Source organism: Pelophylax lessonae (assembly GCF_965119305.1).
Source record: "Pelophylax lessonae genome assembly, chromosome: 6".
In the NCBI taxonomy this organism is placed as follows: Eukaryota; Metazoa; Chordata; class Amphibia; order Anura; family Ranidae; genus Pelophylax; species Pelophylax lessonae.
This window is the reverse complement of record NC_138773.1, coordinates 127,092,899-127,112,893: the sequence shown is the minus strand read 5'-3', so window position 1 is coordinate 127,112,893 and position 19,995 is coordinate 127,092,899. Positions and strand designations below refer to the sequence as shown.

General features: G+C 44.6%; 1 protein-coding gene across 1 annotated transcript in view; it reads right to left on the bottom strand.

The window, feature by feature from the left end:
* The window catches only part of MARF1 (meiosis regulator and mRNA stability factor 1), a 587,347-nt gene that overhangs the window by 168,897 nt on the left and 398,455 nt on the right, over positions 1-19,995 (bottom strand). The window contains exon 19 of the mRNA XM_082261010.1: positions 9,154-9,287. Coding sequence (XP_082117136.1) covers positions 9,154-9,287 — 134 coding nt within the window. The remainder of the gene's footprint in view (positions 1-9,153; positions 9,288-19,995) is intronic.

Below are 19,995 nucleotides of genomic sequence, written 5' to 3'. Positions count from 1 at the left end.
GCACCACTAACGCGTCTGAGGCGTCTGCCTGAGGATCGCGCGTCCTTGCCACGAACCTTTCCACCTTGTTGTTTAGACGAGACGCGAACAGGTCCACATCCGGAGAACCCGACTTCGCGCACAACATCTGGAAGACATCCGGGTGAAGGGACCATTCCCCCTGGTCCAGGGTCTGGCGACTCAGATAGTCCGCCTGCCAGTTCTCCACCCCCGGTATGTGAACTGCCGTTATCGCCGGGACGTGCGTCTCGGCCCAAGACAGAATGTCGGCCACTTCCCGAGCCGCCCGGGCACTCCTGGTGCCCCCTTGATGGTTGACATAGGCCACCGCGGTGGCATTGTCCGTCTGAACCCGAACCGGACGGCCCCGAAGCCGGTCCGTCCATCGCAAAAGGCAAAGCTTTATTGCCCTCAATTCCAGAATGTTGATCGGAAGGGAGGACTCCTCCTCCGACCAAGTTTCCTGGGCGGACAAAACGCCCAGAACACCACCCCAGCCCGACAGGCGGGCATCCGTGGTGATCACTGTCCACAACAATGGACGAAAAGACTTGCCCCCCGACACCGCCGGGGACTGGAGCCACCACAGAAGATCCCTTCTGGTGCTGTGGCTCAACGAGATCCGCAGATCCAGGGATTGCGGCCGCCCGTCCCACTTGGCAAGAATCTCCGCTTGGAGACCCCGCGTGTGAAACTGGGCAAAAGGGATCGCCTCGAAAGCCGAGACCATTAAACCCAGACATCTCATGCATGTCCGGAGAGACGAGTGCCGGTTGTCCCTGAGGGACCTGACCTCGTCCTGAAGAGTCCGAAGCTTGTCTTCCGGCAGGAAGACCTTCGCTTGGACAGAGTCCAGAATCATTCCCAGGTAGGGAAGACGAACCGAAGGACACAGAGTCGACTTCGGAATGTTTATAGTCCAACCGAACTCCTGCAGTGTCCGCATCGTGGTGGACAGGTCGGTCACCAGGCTCTGACTGGCGTTTGACCGTATCAGGATATCGTCCAGATACCCCAAGACAGCAATGCCCTGTGCTCGCAACAGGGCCAGAACCGGCGCCAGCACCTTGGTAAAAACCCGCAGAGCCGAAGCGAGACCGAAAGGTAACGCCACGAATTGGTAGTGATCCTCCGCAATGGCGAACCGAAGGTACCTCTGGTGACCCTCGAAAATGGGGATGTGTAGGTACGCATCCTTCAGATCGATGGAGGCCATGAATTCCCCCGGACTCAGGGCAGCCACCACTGAGCACAGGGATTCCATGTGGAACTTGCGAACCCGCACAAAGCGGTTCAGAGCTTTCAAGTCCAGAATCGGACGCACTTTGCCCTCCTTTCTGGGCACGGTGAACAGATTGGAGTAAAACCCCCGAAACCTGTCCCGATAAGGCACCGGAACAACCACCCCTTGGGCCCGCAGGCCCCGCACCGCCCGGTGCAGATCCTGCAAGCGCTCCGAAAACAGCTGAAGATTCGAGGGAAAAAATCTGCCCGCCGGCCGAGAGAGAAATTCGATCTTTTAACCAGATCGAACGATTTCCTGAACCCATCTGTCCCGAATGTGGGTCAGCCAAGGTTGTGGGAAACCGCGCAGACGTCCACCCACCCCAGAAATGGGTGAGGGCGCCCCTTCAGGCGGAAGTGGTATGGGAAGTCGAGCCGGACTTCTGCTTCCCTGCCCACGGCTTCTTCTGGGAGCCTTGGCCTTTGAAGGGCTTGCCCTTGGATTGTGATCTAAAGGCACGAAAGGACCCCTGAGAGGGCCTAGACGAGGAATTCCGTTTACCACGGAAGGACTTATGCTTGTGAGACTGGGGTAGGAGAGTACTCTTGCCCCCCGTAACCCCTTTTATCAGAGTATCCAAAGCCTCGCCAAAAAGGCGAGCTCCCGCGTAGGGAAAATCCGCCAGCGTCCTGCGAGAAGATTGGTCGACCGACCAATTTTTCAGCCAAATCAGACGACGGTTCAGTATCGCCACGCTGGACAGGCGCGCAGCCAAGGGAGCTAAATTCAAGTCCGCATCACACAAGTACATGACACCCTGATGGATCTGGTCCACCATAGCCAACGTGGTAGGCGAAGCTGAATCAGCCACCAAGGTGCGTCTAAGCATCTTTGTCCAATCTGCAACAGCCTGTGCTGCCATAATGGAAGCAAAAATAGGCTTCAGCATAGAACCAGCAACCATATAGGCATGACGGGCAAGAGACTCCATTCTCCTTTCCGTAGGGTCCCGGAAAACCGGGGTATCCTCAGAAGGCACCGCAGTAGCCTTGTTCAAAATGGGCACCGCGTGATCCACCTGAGGTGCCACACACCAACGCTCGTCGGTGGAGGGCGCAAACGGATAAAGCAGTTTAAACTTATTTGGCACAGTAAAGGGCTTCTTTAAATTGCGCCACTGTTCATTAACAGTATGGTGAAATTCAGCAGGACAGGGAAAAACCTGCGCTGATTTTCGAGTCCTCTGTGTTCCAAAAGAGGACACCCTAGCAGGAGGAGTAGGCTCATCCTCTAGGTGCAAGGTATCTTTAATGGAAGCAATCAGCTCATTCATGAGTGCAAGCTCTTCAGGCGAGCCAGGGGGAGAAACATCAACCCCCTCCACCTCTGCCTCCCCCTCGGACCCCAGAAGGTCCAAAGATGAACGGGACCCCGAGAAGGGTACGCCAGCCACAGCAGCCACATCGCCCTCTGAATCAGAGGAAATGGATACCCTGGCCTTTTTTGCGGATCGTTCAGCCATCAGCATCTGCACCTGAGACACTAAGGAAGCCACTACAGCGGTCAGATCGGCCCCCTCGGGGGGTGCAGCAGCCCCCTGGTCCCCCACCAGGGCGGGGGGAAACTTGTTATCCTGAGAATCCATGCCCCAGTAATGGAAAGCAAAAAAAGGTACTGGCCCTTTAACACCACAGCGAGCGCAGCCCACCGTACACTACTGTATGCACCGACCCCGCAGGGAAAAATAACACTGAACAAGGAATGACAGGACAAAGAAGGTAAAAACCTGGAGAGAGCACAACAGGCTGCTGCCACCGATCGCTGTTCCCAGAGAAAGAGGAAGTGATGCAATAGCTGGCTGACTGATATAGCCTATAAGGCTCTGCAAACATGGCCGCTCGGCTGAGGGATGAGGCAAATGGCGCCGCCATGTGCTTGGACGAGCACAGCCCGCCAAAATGGCTGCGAATGGCGCCAAAAACACGGCGCTGTACAGGGACAGGGCCGGTCACAGCATTCAAGCAAAGAAAATGGCGGATCGCCGCACAACACAACACATGTCTGCACCCAGAACTGCACCCAGAGCATAACTCACAGCAGGGTAGGATGCCCCCCCCCCTCGCAGCCCACAGGCAGTGATTATATATATATATATATATATATATATATAATCTTTTTTTTTTTTTCCCCCTCATCGCCATGCCACAGCCAAAGCCGAAGGCCCCTTTCACACGGGCTGTCTGATCAGGTCCGCCTGTCAGTTTTTCAGGCAGACCTGATCGGACCCTTCATTCTCCTCTATGGAGCAGTAATCTGTCGCCATCTGATCCTGTCCACCAAAAACAGACGGATAGTGGTTCTATTTTCTATCCACCCTGTGGATCGGATCAGATGGCATCGGATGGATAGAGACAGACAGTCTGTTTCCATCCAATTGCGCTATAGAGGAGAGTGGGGTTCTAGTCGTATTTATGTGTAAATTTAGTGTCCGTTTTACTAAATAAAGCTTGGTTGTTAGTTTAAAAAAAGAAAAAAACTGGCTCCTAACTTTAGCTGGCTCCTAGATTTCAGGCAAATTTGTCAAGCCCTGACCTAAGCCATCATATATACCTAAAGAAGTACCCAGAGATGTTCTCATGCGCATTCACTTTTTCCAAGTAAAGGAGAAGATTTTGGATTAATTTAGGAAAATTGACTCACTGCCGGAGAAACTCAGAAATCTCCAAGTCTTTCCAGACAATTCGCAACATACCATACACAGACGACAGAACCTGTCCACAATAACTAAGGCCCTGCGCAACCATAGTATTCCCTACAAGTGGAAATATCCAGTTAACCTGGTAATCACAAATGGAGTGACTACGACCATAAGATCCCTGGAAGGTGTCCCTCTCCTCAAAAACTGTAATTTTTTGCCACATGTTCCGGCTCTACCTGGATCTACACAACACCGCAATTAAGCGGTATGGAATACTGTTCTCTCAATTAGACATCCACCATCATCGGAGGTTCTCTGATCTCAACACGTGCCAACACTTGTCTATAACATTCCCTGGTCTCTTTTCTCCTTGTTGTTTATGAGCACCCCCTGCTTATCTTCCCCCAACCTGGCGCAGCTACTGCAGTTCGAAGATCTATTTTTTAGGGCCTTCCCCTTTTTATGTCTTATGTTCGAGACCTCCCTTCTTATCTCGACCCAAAAGATGCAATGTTACAGGCTATATCTGACCATGTTCACGTTGTCCTCATGCAAGAGCCAATTTATCTTCCTTGATATTAGTATTGACTGCCAGTACTCATTGACACGATCATCCCACTGCTTTATCTTCATGATCGTTTGGATCCCAGCAAGAGACTGTCTTGTCCTCCTAGCCTTTCCCTTCATTACACACCTACGTATTCGGAGCTTCTTCCCTCTCTGGTACACCGATGGGACTTAATGTACTCTCACTGAATGCCAACGGACTCAACCATCCAGCCAAGTGAAGATCCATGTGGAAAGAGGTGGCGAAACAAAGCGGACATTTTGACGATCCAAGAAACCCATTTTCAAACTAACGCTGTTCCCTATTGTCAACACCAATCCTACCCCCATGTTTTTCTGTCTACTGCCCCGGTCAAGAAGCGAGGTATTCTTCTAGCAATCAGAGACTGTCGACTTTACTCTCCATGAATCCTTCATTGAACGGGATGGTAGATATATCATTCTTAACTGTTCTATCGAAAAAATTTCATTAACATCTTGTTTCACTGTATGCTCCCAATTCGCACCCGTTGAGATTTTTGCGTAAACTTTTCAACAAGATCTCAAATGTGCGCAAAAGGGAATTTATTAATATGTGGAGGTTTCAATGTTGTGCCTGACCCCACCCTGGATTCTTCTTCCTTGGGCAGGGGCCCTGTACTTTCCTTTCATGGCCTACTGCACAAGGAGGAATTATATGACGCATGGCGCTGCCTCCATGCAAATGAGAAGGACTATACTTTTCTACTCCCCCAGACACAAATCCTGTTCCAGAATAGATCTACTTGTTGACAAAATGCTCCTCCAACAGATAGCATCGACAGATATCAATGACATAACGTGGTCAGATCACGCTACTATCACTACCTCCTTCAAAACAGGCACCGACATTCCTGGAGATGCAACAGAGTGGTAGAGGACTCCGAACATGCCAAACTGTTGCTGCACCACCTAGACACTTATTTCTCTACCAATGACTGCCCTGACATTTCAGCCACTACCCTCTGGACCACTCACAGGGCATATATGAGAGGTATCTTAAAACAGTTTAATGCTAGGGAAAAGAAAAAATGCCAACATTATTTGCTCTGATTACCAAAATTCATTCCCTGGAACACCAGAACAAATTGAGCCCTAATGATCACACTTCCAACCGTTTATTTACACTACGAGCAGGCTTGAGACTACTAATTAAAGACCATGACAGAATGTTGCGATCCCTGAAACTTAATTACTATAAAGCACAACAAAGCAGGAAAATCCTTGGCAGCTAAACAAAGCATGCAAAACTAAAACCAAAATTGCCTTCCCATCCCTTCACTAAAGATAAACTGGTCAACCCACAGGACATAGCAAATGCATTCGCGGACTACTATAGGGTCCTCTATAATTTAAAGGATGACTGCACGACCCCACAACCCACTGATTGTGACATCAACCAATTCTTGGAAGCTTTAAAATAACCTACTCTCACAACACCCCAATTGACATTCCTAAACCGCCCATTCACTGTGGTGGATATCACCAAATCTATTGTCTTTCTACCTAATGAAAAGTCACCGGGACCTGACGGCTTTAACAATGAATATTACAAAACCTTAGCCCCAGCTCTAGGTCCTTATATTCTCAAACTATTTCAATAACTCCCCTCCTCATCCTCCATAGCACCAGTTTCTGAAAGCCTACATCGTGACACTCCCTAAACCGGGGAAATCCCCCGATACGCCTGCAAATTTCAGGCCAATCTCACTGCTTAATGCAGATATCAAAATATACGCCAAACTATTGGCGAGGAGACTGGCTGCTTTTATGCCAGCTTTAATAAAATCTGACTAAATGGGGTTCATGGCTGGAAGACCGGTCCCAGATGCCACCAGACAGATCCTCAACCTGATACACCATGCCTCACATACGAAAACGCCTTCTCTGCTTCTCTCTATTGACATAGAGAAGGCGTTTGACAGAGTGCGCTGGCGCTATAGGACAATGACACTAAAAAAATTTGGCTTTAATGGTATGATCTTTGATGTAATCATGACCCTATACTCTTCCCCATCAGCCCAGGTTTTTACTTCTGATTTACTGTCTAGCCCTTTCTATATAACAAACAGAAAGAGACAAGGGTGCCCTCTTTCCCCGACGATTTTTAACCTTATGACTGAACCTCCGGCTGAAACCATCAGAACTAATCCACACATTTCGGGATTTAAACTCCAAGGGAAAGCCCACATCATCAGCTTATTCGCTGATGGCGTCATTCTATCCTTAACGAACCCTATCATATCTCTCCCGTTTACACATCGCACACTGGAGGCATTTAGTAAGGTCTCATATTACAAAGTCAATTTCCATAAATCCCTTATCTTAGATTTGGGGACTCATACCTCAACTAGACGCCACTTGGAGACCACACTCCCATATGGTTGGGCTACCACTGACAACCCATATCTTAGGCATCAAACTAACATCATCCCTCGACACTACAGTAGCAGCAAATTACAAACCCTTAATTCAGAAAGTAACTCAAGATCTCTCACAACGGGCATTTAAGGAGCTCTTGGTTGGGCAGAATGGCGGCACTAAAAATGATGGTACTCCCGCAAGTGCTGTATATTTTTCGCACCCTACCTATTCAGGTTGCCCCGTCTTATATATGTCGTCTCTTCAAACTCTCTTCAAGCGCTATATTTGGCAGGGCAAACCACCAAGATGCTCTTGGAAACATGCAAACATAAAAAAGTTGGGGGGCTAGGTATGGTGGATCTCCACGATTACTACTTGGCAGCACAACTAGCACATAGGTAACATTGGTTTGCACCAAACTCACAGTCGGTGGGTTCAGGTAGAAAAAGCTTTAGTTACAACGACTCGCCTACCCACATTACTTTTTGCAGACAGCTGGAAACAAGTCCCTCCTACATAACTATCCGAACACCATCCAAACCTCTATTAAGGCTTGGAAAACTGTTATATCCTGGTGACCCTCCCACACTCCTTCCCTTACGAATTCCCCTTGAAACTTTGGAAATCCTTATTCCCTATTTATTTCTTCAGAAGTGGGTTGACTGAAATCTCAAATGGATAGATGATCTATATGATGGAGGCTCCATGAAATCGTTATCTCAGTTACAACTTCCCCCTTCCCGAGACATTTACATATCTCTGCAAAGCAAAATTCGTTCAATCAAACCCTATACCAGTAATCAAAATCCAGCCGACACTGTGGGCTTTCTTTGAACAAATTCCTCAAATCCCAAAAGGAATTTCACTTTTTTATGAAACACTCCAAAATAAAAAGCAGTTTACCAAAACTAATCCCATGTTGAAATGGGAATCTGATCTCCAAAAATCCTTCACCCCAGAACAATGGAAACAGGCGTTTCAATATGTATACTACATATCTCACTGCACTAACCACTGGGAGCTTTCCTATAAGGTAATCTCCAGATTGTATCTCACTCCCTTTAGACTAGCTACATTTTATCCCTCTCATTCTCCACTTTGCTGGCGAGACTGATCAAGTTGGCAATCTTTTACATATATTGTGGACTTGCAAAAATCTCACAAGTTTTTGGAACCAATATTCAAATTAAATTGAATCTGTTAAAGGTATTTTAACTCCGCCCAATCCGGCCTTGGCTTGATTGAATTTTAAGATAGGAGAATTTCCCCCACATTTCCGCATTATAGTCGCACATATTTTACTTGCATCAAGACTATATATCACTAGAAAGTGGAAATCAACAGCTACCCTGACTGTCTCAGAGGTTATAATCAGTGTTGGGGGTAACTAGTTACAAAGTAACTAATTACAGTAACTAAATTACTTTTTTTGGTAACTAAGTAAAGTAACTAGTTACAATACTAATATTGGTAACTACACTACTTTACTAGGCTATAAGAAGTAACTACACTACTTTACTAGGCTATAGGAGGTAACTACACTACTTTACTAGGCTATAGGAGGTAACTACACTACTTTACTAGGCTATAGGAACGCGCTTTCATGCGTTACCCAAGCCGTGCGATACAATCGTTATTTCGAAGAATAGAGAGGGATGAAGTCTATGACTTTTTGTTGCACTTTATGTTTTATTCTGTTTTTTCAGGTTTTGTTCTCATGTTTCCCAAAGCCTGTGTTTATACAATAAACTCTATGCAGAAAGAGTGTCATGTATCTTCTTCTACACGGTCAATTATGAAAGAGGAAAGTAAAGTAATAAGTAGTGAAGTTACTTTTCAAATGCAGTAACTAGTAAAGTAATCTCATTACAATTTACAGAAGTAACTAGTAACTAGTTACATTTTTTGAGTAACTACCCCAACACTGGTTATAATCTATGTAAACTATACATATGAATATGAAAAACAATTAGCCACGCGATCGGGCAAATCTTCCTCATGCCAACAAATGTGGAAAGCATGGTTACCTTGGACCAACAAACTACCATAATGCCATAACCTTACTCATTCCATGTTATCCATCGATGTTCAATTTATATCCTCATACTGTGTTCATTGGTCTCTTGTATGTAACTTGCATGTGAGAATGTAACCCTACTCACATCTACGTTGTCGTTTGATTGATTGTTATTTTTATTCAAAAACCCAATAAAAATTGAAAAAAAAAAAAAAACATACTGCTCCTAAATTGTATCTTAATAAAACATAATATGTTTATTACCCCTTCTAGGAATGGAGATTACAGTCTCATGGTCTTGCTGAGTAACACATATAGTAGTATCAGGTATCTCTGATACAATATCCACCAGTTCACACACTCCATATTCTGTTACGTCCCAGTCTCTTGAAAATGACCTAGAAGTGTAAAATAAAAAAATATATTAAACCCACTGCATTCTAAAAGGAGGAGACTTGATACAAAGTCAGGCTTTTATATCAGAGAACATTCAGAAAACAGTTAGTAAAAAACTGTGCAATTGCTCTTGTTATGAAAATTGTCTATTTACAATAAAAGAACAAAGTTAGCCTTCAAGTGCTGCTTTTTCTAAAAGTACACTGGCTACATAATTAATAACACACAGCATGAGCCAAAAAAATGAGCATATTAACCACTTCAGCTCCAGAAGTTTTTACCCCCTTAATGACAAGTCCAAGTTTTACGATACGGCCACTGGACCCGCTGATTGGCTTCTGCAGCGTGCACATGCCCCCCGACAGCACCTGCACAAACTCACGTACATGTACGTGATTTTGCTCAGCCGGGCCGCTCTGCCACAGTATATGTCCGGAAATGGTAACACAAGAAAAAAAGCATTGGATTTTTGTCATACCGGAAAACCATTTTCTCCTCTGTTCACTGATGGACACCTCTCCATGTCTTGTAGATCATTGGGCTTATGCTGCTCTTGCTTCAGAAGTAGGACTACATGGAAACCTTTTTGGTCACGTCCCTGAGGCAGTCCCAGAGGGTATACCATCACTTCCTGCTATAGGACTTCAGTTTTTAACAAGCAGTGTCAGCGGGAGCAGCAACCACCGGACCTCACAGCGAAATTGTACATTTTGTTTGTAAGTGCAACATTTTTTTGACCCAACAAAATTACTAAAACGTATTTCACTATGGCGGGCATTATTTTCGGTTTTTGATGAGGGGGATACAGCCAGCAATAGTTTCCCAGCAGCCTTGCAAAGTAATATATAGGAAGAGAATTGAAATGCCTACACTGAAAGAAAAGCATCCGGGTATAAGGCTCTACACATACAGTGTTTCGGTGAGTGGGGACACTGAGGGGGAGCACCAGCACTTTGAAAGAAGCAGAGCACTGAAGCACTTGTCACATTGTCACTTTATGAACTGTGCACCATTTATACATTGAAGGACTTCCATTTATTGTGGATGATATATATTTATCTATTTATTCACCTATTGATTTTTTATGTATTATTGAGCACAGTTTTCACCCAGCACTTTGTATTTAGTATTTATTGATATATTTATTCATTTTTTCATCTATTGATTTTTATGTATAATTAAGTACGTCATTTAATATTTATTTATATATTTAGAATTTTTTCACACTTTGAGCAGCGTTGACCCACACACTTTTCCATTTAGAAGAACACATAACTCAACCCAACAAAGGGGCATGTGATGCGTCAGTCAGTGAACCTCAGAGAAAAGGATTTTACGGTAAGACAAAAATCCAGTTTTCCCTTTCGTTCACTGACGGACACAGCTTCAGGTTTTTTAGACCATTGGGATGTCCCAAAGCAGTGTCAACATAAGGGGTTGGGAAAACACAGCAATATATAGAATTCCCAACAGGGTTAAACATAGCCAACCAGGTAAAAACAGGAGCTCACCACGAGGAAAAAAATTACACTCAAGAAACTGATGCCTCTCCAACCTCAGCCTGCAAAACCTTGCAGCCAAACACTGCATCCAAAGATGCAAGTACATCCACCTTATAAAACTTTGTGAATGTGTGTCCAGACGACCAGGTAGCTGCCATGCACACCTGAACCACTGACACCTGATTACTGAAGGCCCAGGAGGCACTGAGCGTCCTAGTAGAATGCGCCTAACGCAGAAAGGAAGAACCTGACCCTTAATAGCATAGGCCTGCACCACCATCTGCCTGATCCCCTTGAAAATGGTCGCAGCAGATGCAGCCTGCCCCTTACGAGGTTCATCCGTAAGAACAAAGAATCTGATTTTCTAATCGGATCAGTCACCGCCAGGTACACCCGAATCACCCTTACCACATCTAAGGAATGTAAGGCAATTTTCTTAGGATGTATAGGCTTAGGTCATAGGGACAGTAGCACAATGGGTTCATTCACATGAAACCCCAGGACAACCCTAGGAAGGAACGCCTGACAGGGTCGCAACACCACTTTGTCGCTATGAATTACTAAGTAAGGTGACCGATAGGACAACGAAGCCAACGTCGACACCATACGTGCAGAAGTAAAACAAAAGCAGAAAAATCGCTCTGGGTGCAGACTGCTTTAATAAAGTGTATAAAAGCAAATAATTTACAGCAACTCACAAAATTAGAAAAACAAAATTCGGTGTAACCGAAAAAAAGAACTGCGCAAATGGAGTGATATTTAACAATGAATAAATAAATGTGAAAAATTAGGGAATTTCTTCCTCTAGCGAGCAGCAATAAAAACGTGAAAACGCAATATGTGATAGTGAATATGGGTTATTGCGCTCAGCAGTATACTCACAATAAAGTGCTAATGCATAATTAACATAAACATATGAACCAATTATTTGCAAGTGAATATTCCAATGGATATAACAATAATAAAATTAATAAAACATAGTCCTTGAAAAGTGCTCGGTGCAAACTTTAAGTTCCAGCAGCAAATACAATTGGACTTGATGTGAAATGCCTTCACCAATCACCATACACCCAGTGCTCGGATAAAATACTTCTTACCAAAAGAAGTTGACCCCTTAGTTATAGGGGGTCATGATCGCAATGTATCTCCACAAGAGCTCCAAAATCTCCTATTACAGTCTTCACATCCAGTGTGTGATAAGCCAGAAGTAAACAGATGACTCCGAGACTCCGCACACCACCGTCTCACGTGAGACCGTAGAGTTCCGGTGAGGTGGAACGCAGACGCGGAAGCGGCGTCCCATCCACCAGGAGAAGCTGAACGATTTGTACTACTGTGGCGTTTATTTACCACTATGGAGTAAGTGCATTACTTTTATTAAATCTCTTTATATGGCAATATTACGCTATTGGAGTTTCCTTATTTCTTATGACATGTTGTCCGGAGTCTCGGAGTCATCTGTTTACTTCTGGCTTATCACACACTGGATGTGAAGACTGTAATAGGAGATTTTGGAGCTCTTGTGGAGATACATTGCGATCATGACCCCCTATAACTAAGGGGTCAACTTCTTTTGGTAAGAAGTATTTTATCCGAGCACTGGGTGTATGGTGATTGGTGAAGGCATTTCACATCAAGTCCAATTGTATTTGCTGCTGGAACTTAAAGTTTGCACCGAGCACTTTTCAAGGACTATGTTTTATTAATTTTATTATTGTTATATCCATTGGAATATTCACTTGCAAATAATTGGTTCATATGTTTATGTTAATTATGCATTAGCACTTTATTGTGAGTATACTGCTGAGCGCAATAACCCATATTCACTAACTCACAAAATTAGTTGGTAATAAGCAGAAATGTGAGAGAGATAATCCACCGGGTGGTGCCGTCCCTCTGATGGATGTGCGGTGTGCCTTGAGCTTGTGAAGCCGTGGAGCAGGAGAGAAGGTGGTCGGCCTCAGGGGCGGATCCAGAGTCTAATCTCGGGAGGGGCACTGTCATTTTTATTTTTTTACTAGTAATGGCGGCGAAAAGCGATTTTTAGCGGGACTGCGACATTGCAGCAGACAGAACGGACCCCTAACTGACATTTTTGACACTTTTGGGAGAACCAGTGAGTGACATTACTACAGCAATCAGTGCTAAAAATATGCACAGTTACTGTAATAATGACACTGGCAGGGAAGGTGTTAACCCAGGGGTGATCAAAGGCTTAAGTGTGAGCCTGGGGGGGCTTGTAATATCAACACAGACCTAAATAGGAGGAACACAGGAGCTCTGCAGTGATTCCTGAGACAATGGTCTGCTGCGTTTCCAACTGCAGACCGTCGTTCTCTCTTCACAGGGAGCGATTGCAGGTGCCCGGCGCCAGTCGCGGCTGCTGGCCCTGCGCCTCAGCTTCCCCACTGGCAAGTGGGCGCGCACGCCCCCAGGATCGCTCCCGCACACCACCGTACAGGTACGGTGATTTGCAAGAACCTGCCGCCATATACTGTGGTGGCTGGTCGGCAAGTGGTTAAAACAGTGACACTGTTTTAAAGTGTTCCATGCATCCCCATGCCGGCATGCCATTTATTTGTATTCTGACACATGGCTGCACTGTCCTAAAACGACATGCTGGTGCAGGTCAATGAAAGCACCCTGCATGCACACCGGGAAGCATGACATATTGGGACACAATGGCTGTGTGTCTCAGTAGAAATAAATGGGATGCCGGCACAAGGATATATGCAACACTTTATGCATCCTACAGCCAGTAAATGACAGCCCTGCATGTTAGACTCATGTCTGCAGCACACCCTGTGTAAAGGAGGCAGAAAGATTATTTTCACTGTCATTCTATATCATTATCATCATGACAATCACACAATACAGGTGCAGTGGCTCAATGCATCTGTACTGTGTTATTATCATGAGGATAATGATGATGAATCACATTTAGCTGCTGTCTATTTCCTCAAGGTGGCTGGGCAGCAGCAAGGACATGGCATAGGTGAAGGATGTTACTGTACCTTTTTGGAGACAAATTAATTCATTGCAGTTTAGATGTTTTCCTCACTGCCCCTGTCTGCTGTGAAGACCTGTCCCTCTCGGTGTGTTCACACACACAGACGCACGCTGCTGTGTCTCCGGCTAATTCCCCCTCAGCCTGAGCCCGCCCTCTCCTCTCTGCACCCATTGGCTGCAGGAGTCCGGCAGTGATGAGGCTGCTGACTGATATCACTCCACCTGGCCGGAACCTTCATTTTATTGTCGCAAAATGCGGCTCCTGGTGGTATTAATCCACCTGAGCAGGGAAATAAAAAAAAAAAAAACTCTATGAAACAGCATTCCTGGGCCCCTCTAAATGAACTGATGGGGCTCAGGGATTAAAATTTAGGTCTCCTGGAAGCCGGGGGGAGCAGAAATAAAGTACCTGCAGCTGCATTTAGATAATGCCTATGTAAACTTAAATCTGGTCAATTGCCTCGATGACATACCACCCCCCCCCGTGGATCCGCCACTGGTCGGCCTTCGTCCAGGTCCAGATCACCCGGCAAAAGCTAATACTGGACGGCACCCACCGGTGTATTATCTCACACACGTCTGCTTATTGCCAACTAATGAGTTGCTACTAATTATTTGCTTTTATAAACTTTATTAAAGCAGTCTGCACCCAGAGCGCTTTTTCTGCTTTTGTTTTACATGTTGCTCCAGAGTTTCTTCCCTCATCTCTGAAAAAAAGCTGCCAGGTGCAGCAGGACTTTTTACCACATTCCTCATGATTGTTTTCATAAGACTTTTTTTAAAAAAAGACTCCCTTATTGGACTTATATTGTTTATTTTAATATTCTGCGATGCGGATGGACTTCTTAGCGCCTATATGGTTGTGTGTTTTTTTTCTGTTCTTCTTAAGAGGTTAATAGAGCTGCTTAGTCGGTTTGTATCAGTTTTTCATTACTCCATTGTTATTATATGCAGCCTTCCAGCAGTCCTCTTTATTCTTATGGTTCACATGGTGGGTTGCATACCATGAGTACCCTTATGGTACATTGGTTGTGACACACATTAGGGTAATGTGATTTATATACAAACATATAATTTATTACCATTTATTTTTTTAATTATGGATCTCATCGGTGATATTGAGTTCCATAAATATGATAGATTAGATGCCATGTTTTTTTTTTTTTCTACTGATTTGTTTTCCAACAATCCCATTATAAAACGCTCAAACCGACATATTCTGTGCAGCATGTTCAAAAAATTAGAGAGACTCATGCATTCTGCTAACACCCAACGGTGGGATGAATTTTTTCTCAACAAATATTTGTCAGCCAAAATTTCTCCCAGAGGGCTTAGAGTTACTAATACCTGCTCCTTCCTAGACTCGAGACATCTTAAGGAATGGCAGAATGTTGCTGAATTCTGCACCTCCAAGTGGGTTGGGCTCTTGGCCCAACATCAACATATCAAATATGACTCTCTCATATATAAAACATCCAGATTTTGGTCCAGGATATTGAAAATTTCCAGATCCATATCCCTTTTGGGTGGTTAGACACCCTCAAAGGGAATACTAAGAAGAAAGAGGATTTTTTGCTGGCCAATAAGTTAGGTGAATTCAAGAGATCTTGATTATAGGAATAATACGTTTTTTTTCTTGGAAATGCAGTAACTTCATACACCCTTTAATGTCCCTGGATACCAACTCAGTTCCATACAGAACTGTACCCCCCAGGGCATGTGAAGGAACGGTCCCTATTCCCATTTTCAGACATAAACCCTCATCTCAGTCCAACAAAAATAAAAACAATCGTCCTAACACCAAATTATAAAATAAAAATAGAAACAAAAATAATAAAAATTTAATAAAAATTTACACCACAATAATATCAAGAAGAAGAATCCTACTGATACACGGGAGAAAGTAAATTCCCGTAATCATCCCCCCATACATCAGCCACAGAGGCTTCCCCCCACTTTCCACCATACCGACACATACAATACATTCTCCTAAACGATTTTCCAAGAATCTTACCAACATCATCAATAGTGCCAAGGCTGTACCATCCATTACTCCCAAGGCTTTACCGGTCCCTGTTATTTTACCCACAAATGCCTTACTCGAGTTCCCTTGTACCAGTTCCACTTTACTTGTGGAGAATAATCCTCTGCATCGGCGGCCTAGGCCCTCGTTTTCCACTACAGAGGTCGCCGACCCTATTATTATTTGAGAAGTCGAGAATAGTCTACTATCATCCGCCCTTTCTCCAGTGTCTTTTTTAGAGATGGGCCCATGGCCCAAACCTCATACAAAAAGAAAAACACACAGACGGGGATGCAGAGGAGGACGTCGCATCCCCAAACACAAATATAAAACAGCGGAGACTATACAAATCTTTAACCTCTCCTCAGTACAGCTTACCTCCGAAGACACCTCTCTTTTACATAAAGGTCTTAGTTTTTCACCTACTACCCTTCCCAAGTCCTTTTTATTATTTCGAGGATCTACATAAATTCATTTGAAACCTTACATCGAAGCGTTATTTCAATATCAAGTCCAATCAGTGTCATATCTCTTCCTAATAAAAATATAGAGCCTTGTCCCTTTAGTCCTTCCATCAGTAGTTTATTAGGGAGCCCCTTCAGCACATATGACTCGTGTGAAGAGGGAGATTTAGACTTGGATGCCCTTTTGTTGTCCCAACATCCTTCCAAATCACCCACTTTTGTCCATAGTAACTTGCTCCCCAAATCTGTCTTATCCCACCCGCTCCAAATGCCCATATCTGGAAACCTTCTATAGGATGGTCTTCTCTTGTTGATGACTCATCCAGAGAGAAAAAAAAAAATCACACTCTAACCTTAGCAAGGGAGAATTCTTGGCCCTTAAGAGATTTGTTGATAACCCTGACCTTATCAAATCAGATAAGGGAGGAGGGATTGTCCTACAAGACAAAAAAGACTATCTAACTGAGGCATTATGCTTACTTGCCGACAGTCAGACTTATTTAAAACTCCCAAAAGATCCTTTACCAACATTTAAAATTGAGGTAGAATGACTAGTTCAGGTAGCCCTCAAAAAGAAAGTGATCAATAAGGAGGAAGCGTCATTTCTGCAAAGAAACTATTACCACACCCCTTATTTTTACCATTTACCAAAGGTCCATAAAGATCCTGTGCACCCTCCAGGTAGGCCTATTATTGCAGCTATGAATAGTGTGACAAGTGGTTTGTCACAATATGTTGACATCTATCTTTAACCACTTGCACAAAACTTACCATCTTACATACTGTAAGAAATCACTACTTCCTGCCTTTTCTGTTTACGTTCCATCCTTACGTCCGGTGGAACGCATACAGCACGTAGTGACGCTGACGTCGCGCTTGACATCTTCTAGCGCCGCTCAAGCGGCTATTTTAACCACTTAAGCCCCGGAGGATTTTCCTGCTAAAAGACCAGGGGGTATTTTGCGATTCGGCACTGCGTGACTTTAACGGACAATTGCGCGGTCGTGCGACGCTGTACCTAAACGAATTTGACGTCCTTTTTTTCCCACAAACAGAGCTTTCTTTTGGTGGTATTTGATCACCTGTGCGATTTTTTGATCACGCGCTATAAACAAAAAAAGAGCGACAATTTTGCAAAAATAGCAATATTTTTCACATTTTTTTATATGAAATTCCCCCAAAAAAAAAAAGTAAAAATCAAAATTTTTTAACATTTTTGGCCAATTTGTTTTATCCTACCTATGTTTGGTAAAAAAAAAATCGCAAAAAGCGTATTTTGATTGGTTTGCGCAAAAGTTATCGCGTTTACTAACAAAGGGAAAGATTTTTGTCATTTTTGTTGTTTTTTTTTTTAACGCGTAATGGCGGCGATCTGCGATTTTTTTTGCGGTACTGCGACATTGCGGCGGACAGATCGGACCCTTGACTGACATTTTTGACACTTTTGGGGTTACCAGTGACATTTCTACAGTAATCAGTGCTATACATATGCACTGTTACTGTAAAAATACACTGGCAGTGAAGGGGTTAACTTTATTTGGGAGGGAGGGGCTGTGTGTGTCCCTAGGGGCGTGATTCTTACTGTGATTGGCTGTGGCTCTAGCTGTAAGGACACTGATCAACGGATCTACATACTAGATCCGAGTAATCAGTGTCTTTACAGCGATGAGAATGACAGGCAGCTTGTTTACACAAGCTGCCTGACATTCTCCCTCTTCCCCCGACGATCGCCGAGTGGCCGGCGGACATCGGGTCCGCTGGTCACACGCGCGGGGGGGTGCGTGACCGCGCGGGAGCGCGCCTCCGCGGGCGCGCGCTCGCTCCCCAGACACTCCCAGGCTAGTGACGTTAATTAACGTCACTCTGCCTGGCAGGGGCTGACCGCCGCAGTAAATCTACTTGCGGCGGTCGGCAAGCAGTTAAACAGTGGTATGCACAGACAGATTGTTTGTGCAACGGCTCACACCGGTAGCCTTACCTGTTCCTCGTTCCTACTCACAACCGAAGCCTGCTGGAAGACCCTGCACCGCTGAATCTTCTCCCCAGACCGGAACATTGCCTACCTGCTTCACCCTAGATTCCTATTGTCTCTGATCCCTCAGATCCTGAACTGCTTGCTATGATAAGTACCCCACAGGGGACCCAGCTATTCTACTGCTACTTACATAACTGCAAGTTACTCAATATTAACTGTTTGGCTGCCTGCTTAAGTTGCATACATGTTCCTTACATTGCATTAAGAGGATATATTCTCCTGTCTGTTTGCTTGCTCTTCCTATGTGCCTAGCTACCAGTACTTGTGCAGTCAGGCCATTGCCACCTGTTGTTCACGCTGCTACATAAGTGTTGTGCTACTGCTTTACATGTGTGTTATGTGTGTACTGGGACTGGAAGTCCTACCACTGTGATGAGTATAGAGATTTAAGTTAATTGACTTACCACTATCTCTGCACATACTACTGAATGGTCTCTGCAGCGGACGATCCACTCCCTCAGACAAACTAGAGAGAGCGTGACACATACACGACTCTAGCCATTAGAACAGATTCTTGTGTACCCATGGGAGGAAAGTTACCTTTGGTTGTCTTTGGACGCAAGTTCCTTGTACACCTCCATACCCCATCATGTCGGTCTACAAGCCATACAACATTTCTCCTGCAAGAGTCCGCTTTACCAAGTATGCATCTTGGATGCTACACACTTTTGCTTGACAACTTTTTTCAGTTTGAGGAAGATTTTTTCCTACAAATTCACGGGACTGCCATGGGGGCCAATCTTTCCCCGCCATATGCCAACTTGACAATGGGGTATTGGGAAATGTTTATTTGGAAGAATAATGCCTTTGCAAAACATCTAAAGTTTTTTGGTCGGTATATTGATGATGTGATAATCATTTGGGATGGCCCTGTCTCTCTGATACAGGACTTTGTCCAACACTGTAACAACAACCCGTTTGGGCTTAGTTTCACATCAGTGTGGCATGCCAACACAAATTTTTTGTGAAGAATCAACAAGTTGGACACAATCATGAAATGGAACAAAATTTATTGGATATTTCAAACTGTTAACAAATAAACTGAAAAATTGGGTGTGCAAAATTATTCAGCCCCTTTACTTTCAGTGCAGCAAACTCTTTCCAGAAGTTCAGTGAGGATCTCTGAATGATCCAAGGTTGACCTAAATGACTAATGATGATAAATAGAATCCACCTGTGTGTAATCAAGTCTCCGTATAAACACACCAGGCAGGTCCGAGATACTGTTGTGGAGAAGTTTAAAGCTGGATTTGGATACAAAAAGATTTCCCAAGCTTTAAACATCCCAAGGAGCACTGTGCAAGCGATAATATTGAAATGGAAGGAGTATCAGACCACTGCAAATCTACGAAGACCTGGCCGTCCCTCTAAACTTTCAGCTCATACAAGGAGAAGACTGATCAGAGATGCAGCCAAGAGGCCCATGATCACTCTGGATGAACTGCATGAACTGCAAATCTACGAAGACCTGGCCGTCACTCTAAACTTTCAGCTCATACAAGGAGAAGACTGATCAGAGATGCAGCCAAGAGGCCCATGATCACTCTGGATGAACTGCATGAACTGCAGAGATCTACAGCTGAGGTGGGAGACTCTGTCCATAAGACAACAATCAGTCGTATACTGCACAAATCTGGCCTTTATGGAAGAGTGGCAAGAAGAAAGCCATTAACGATA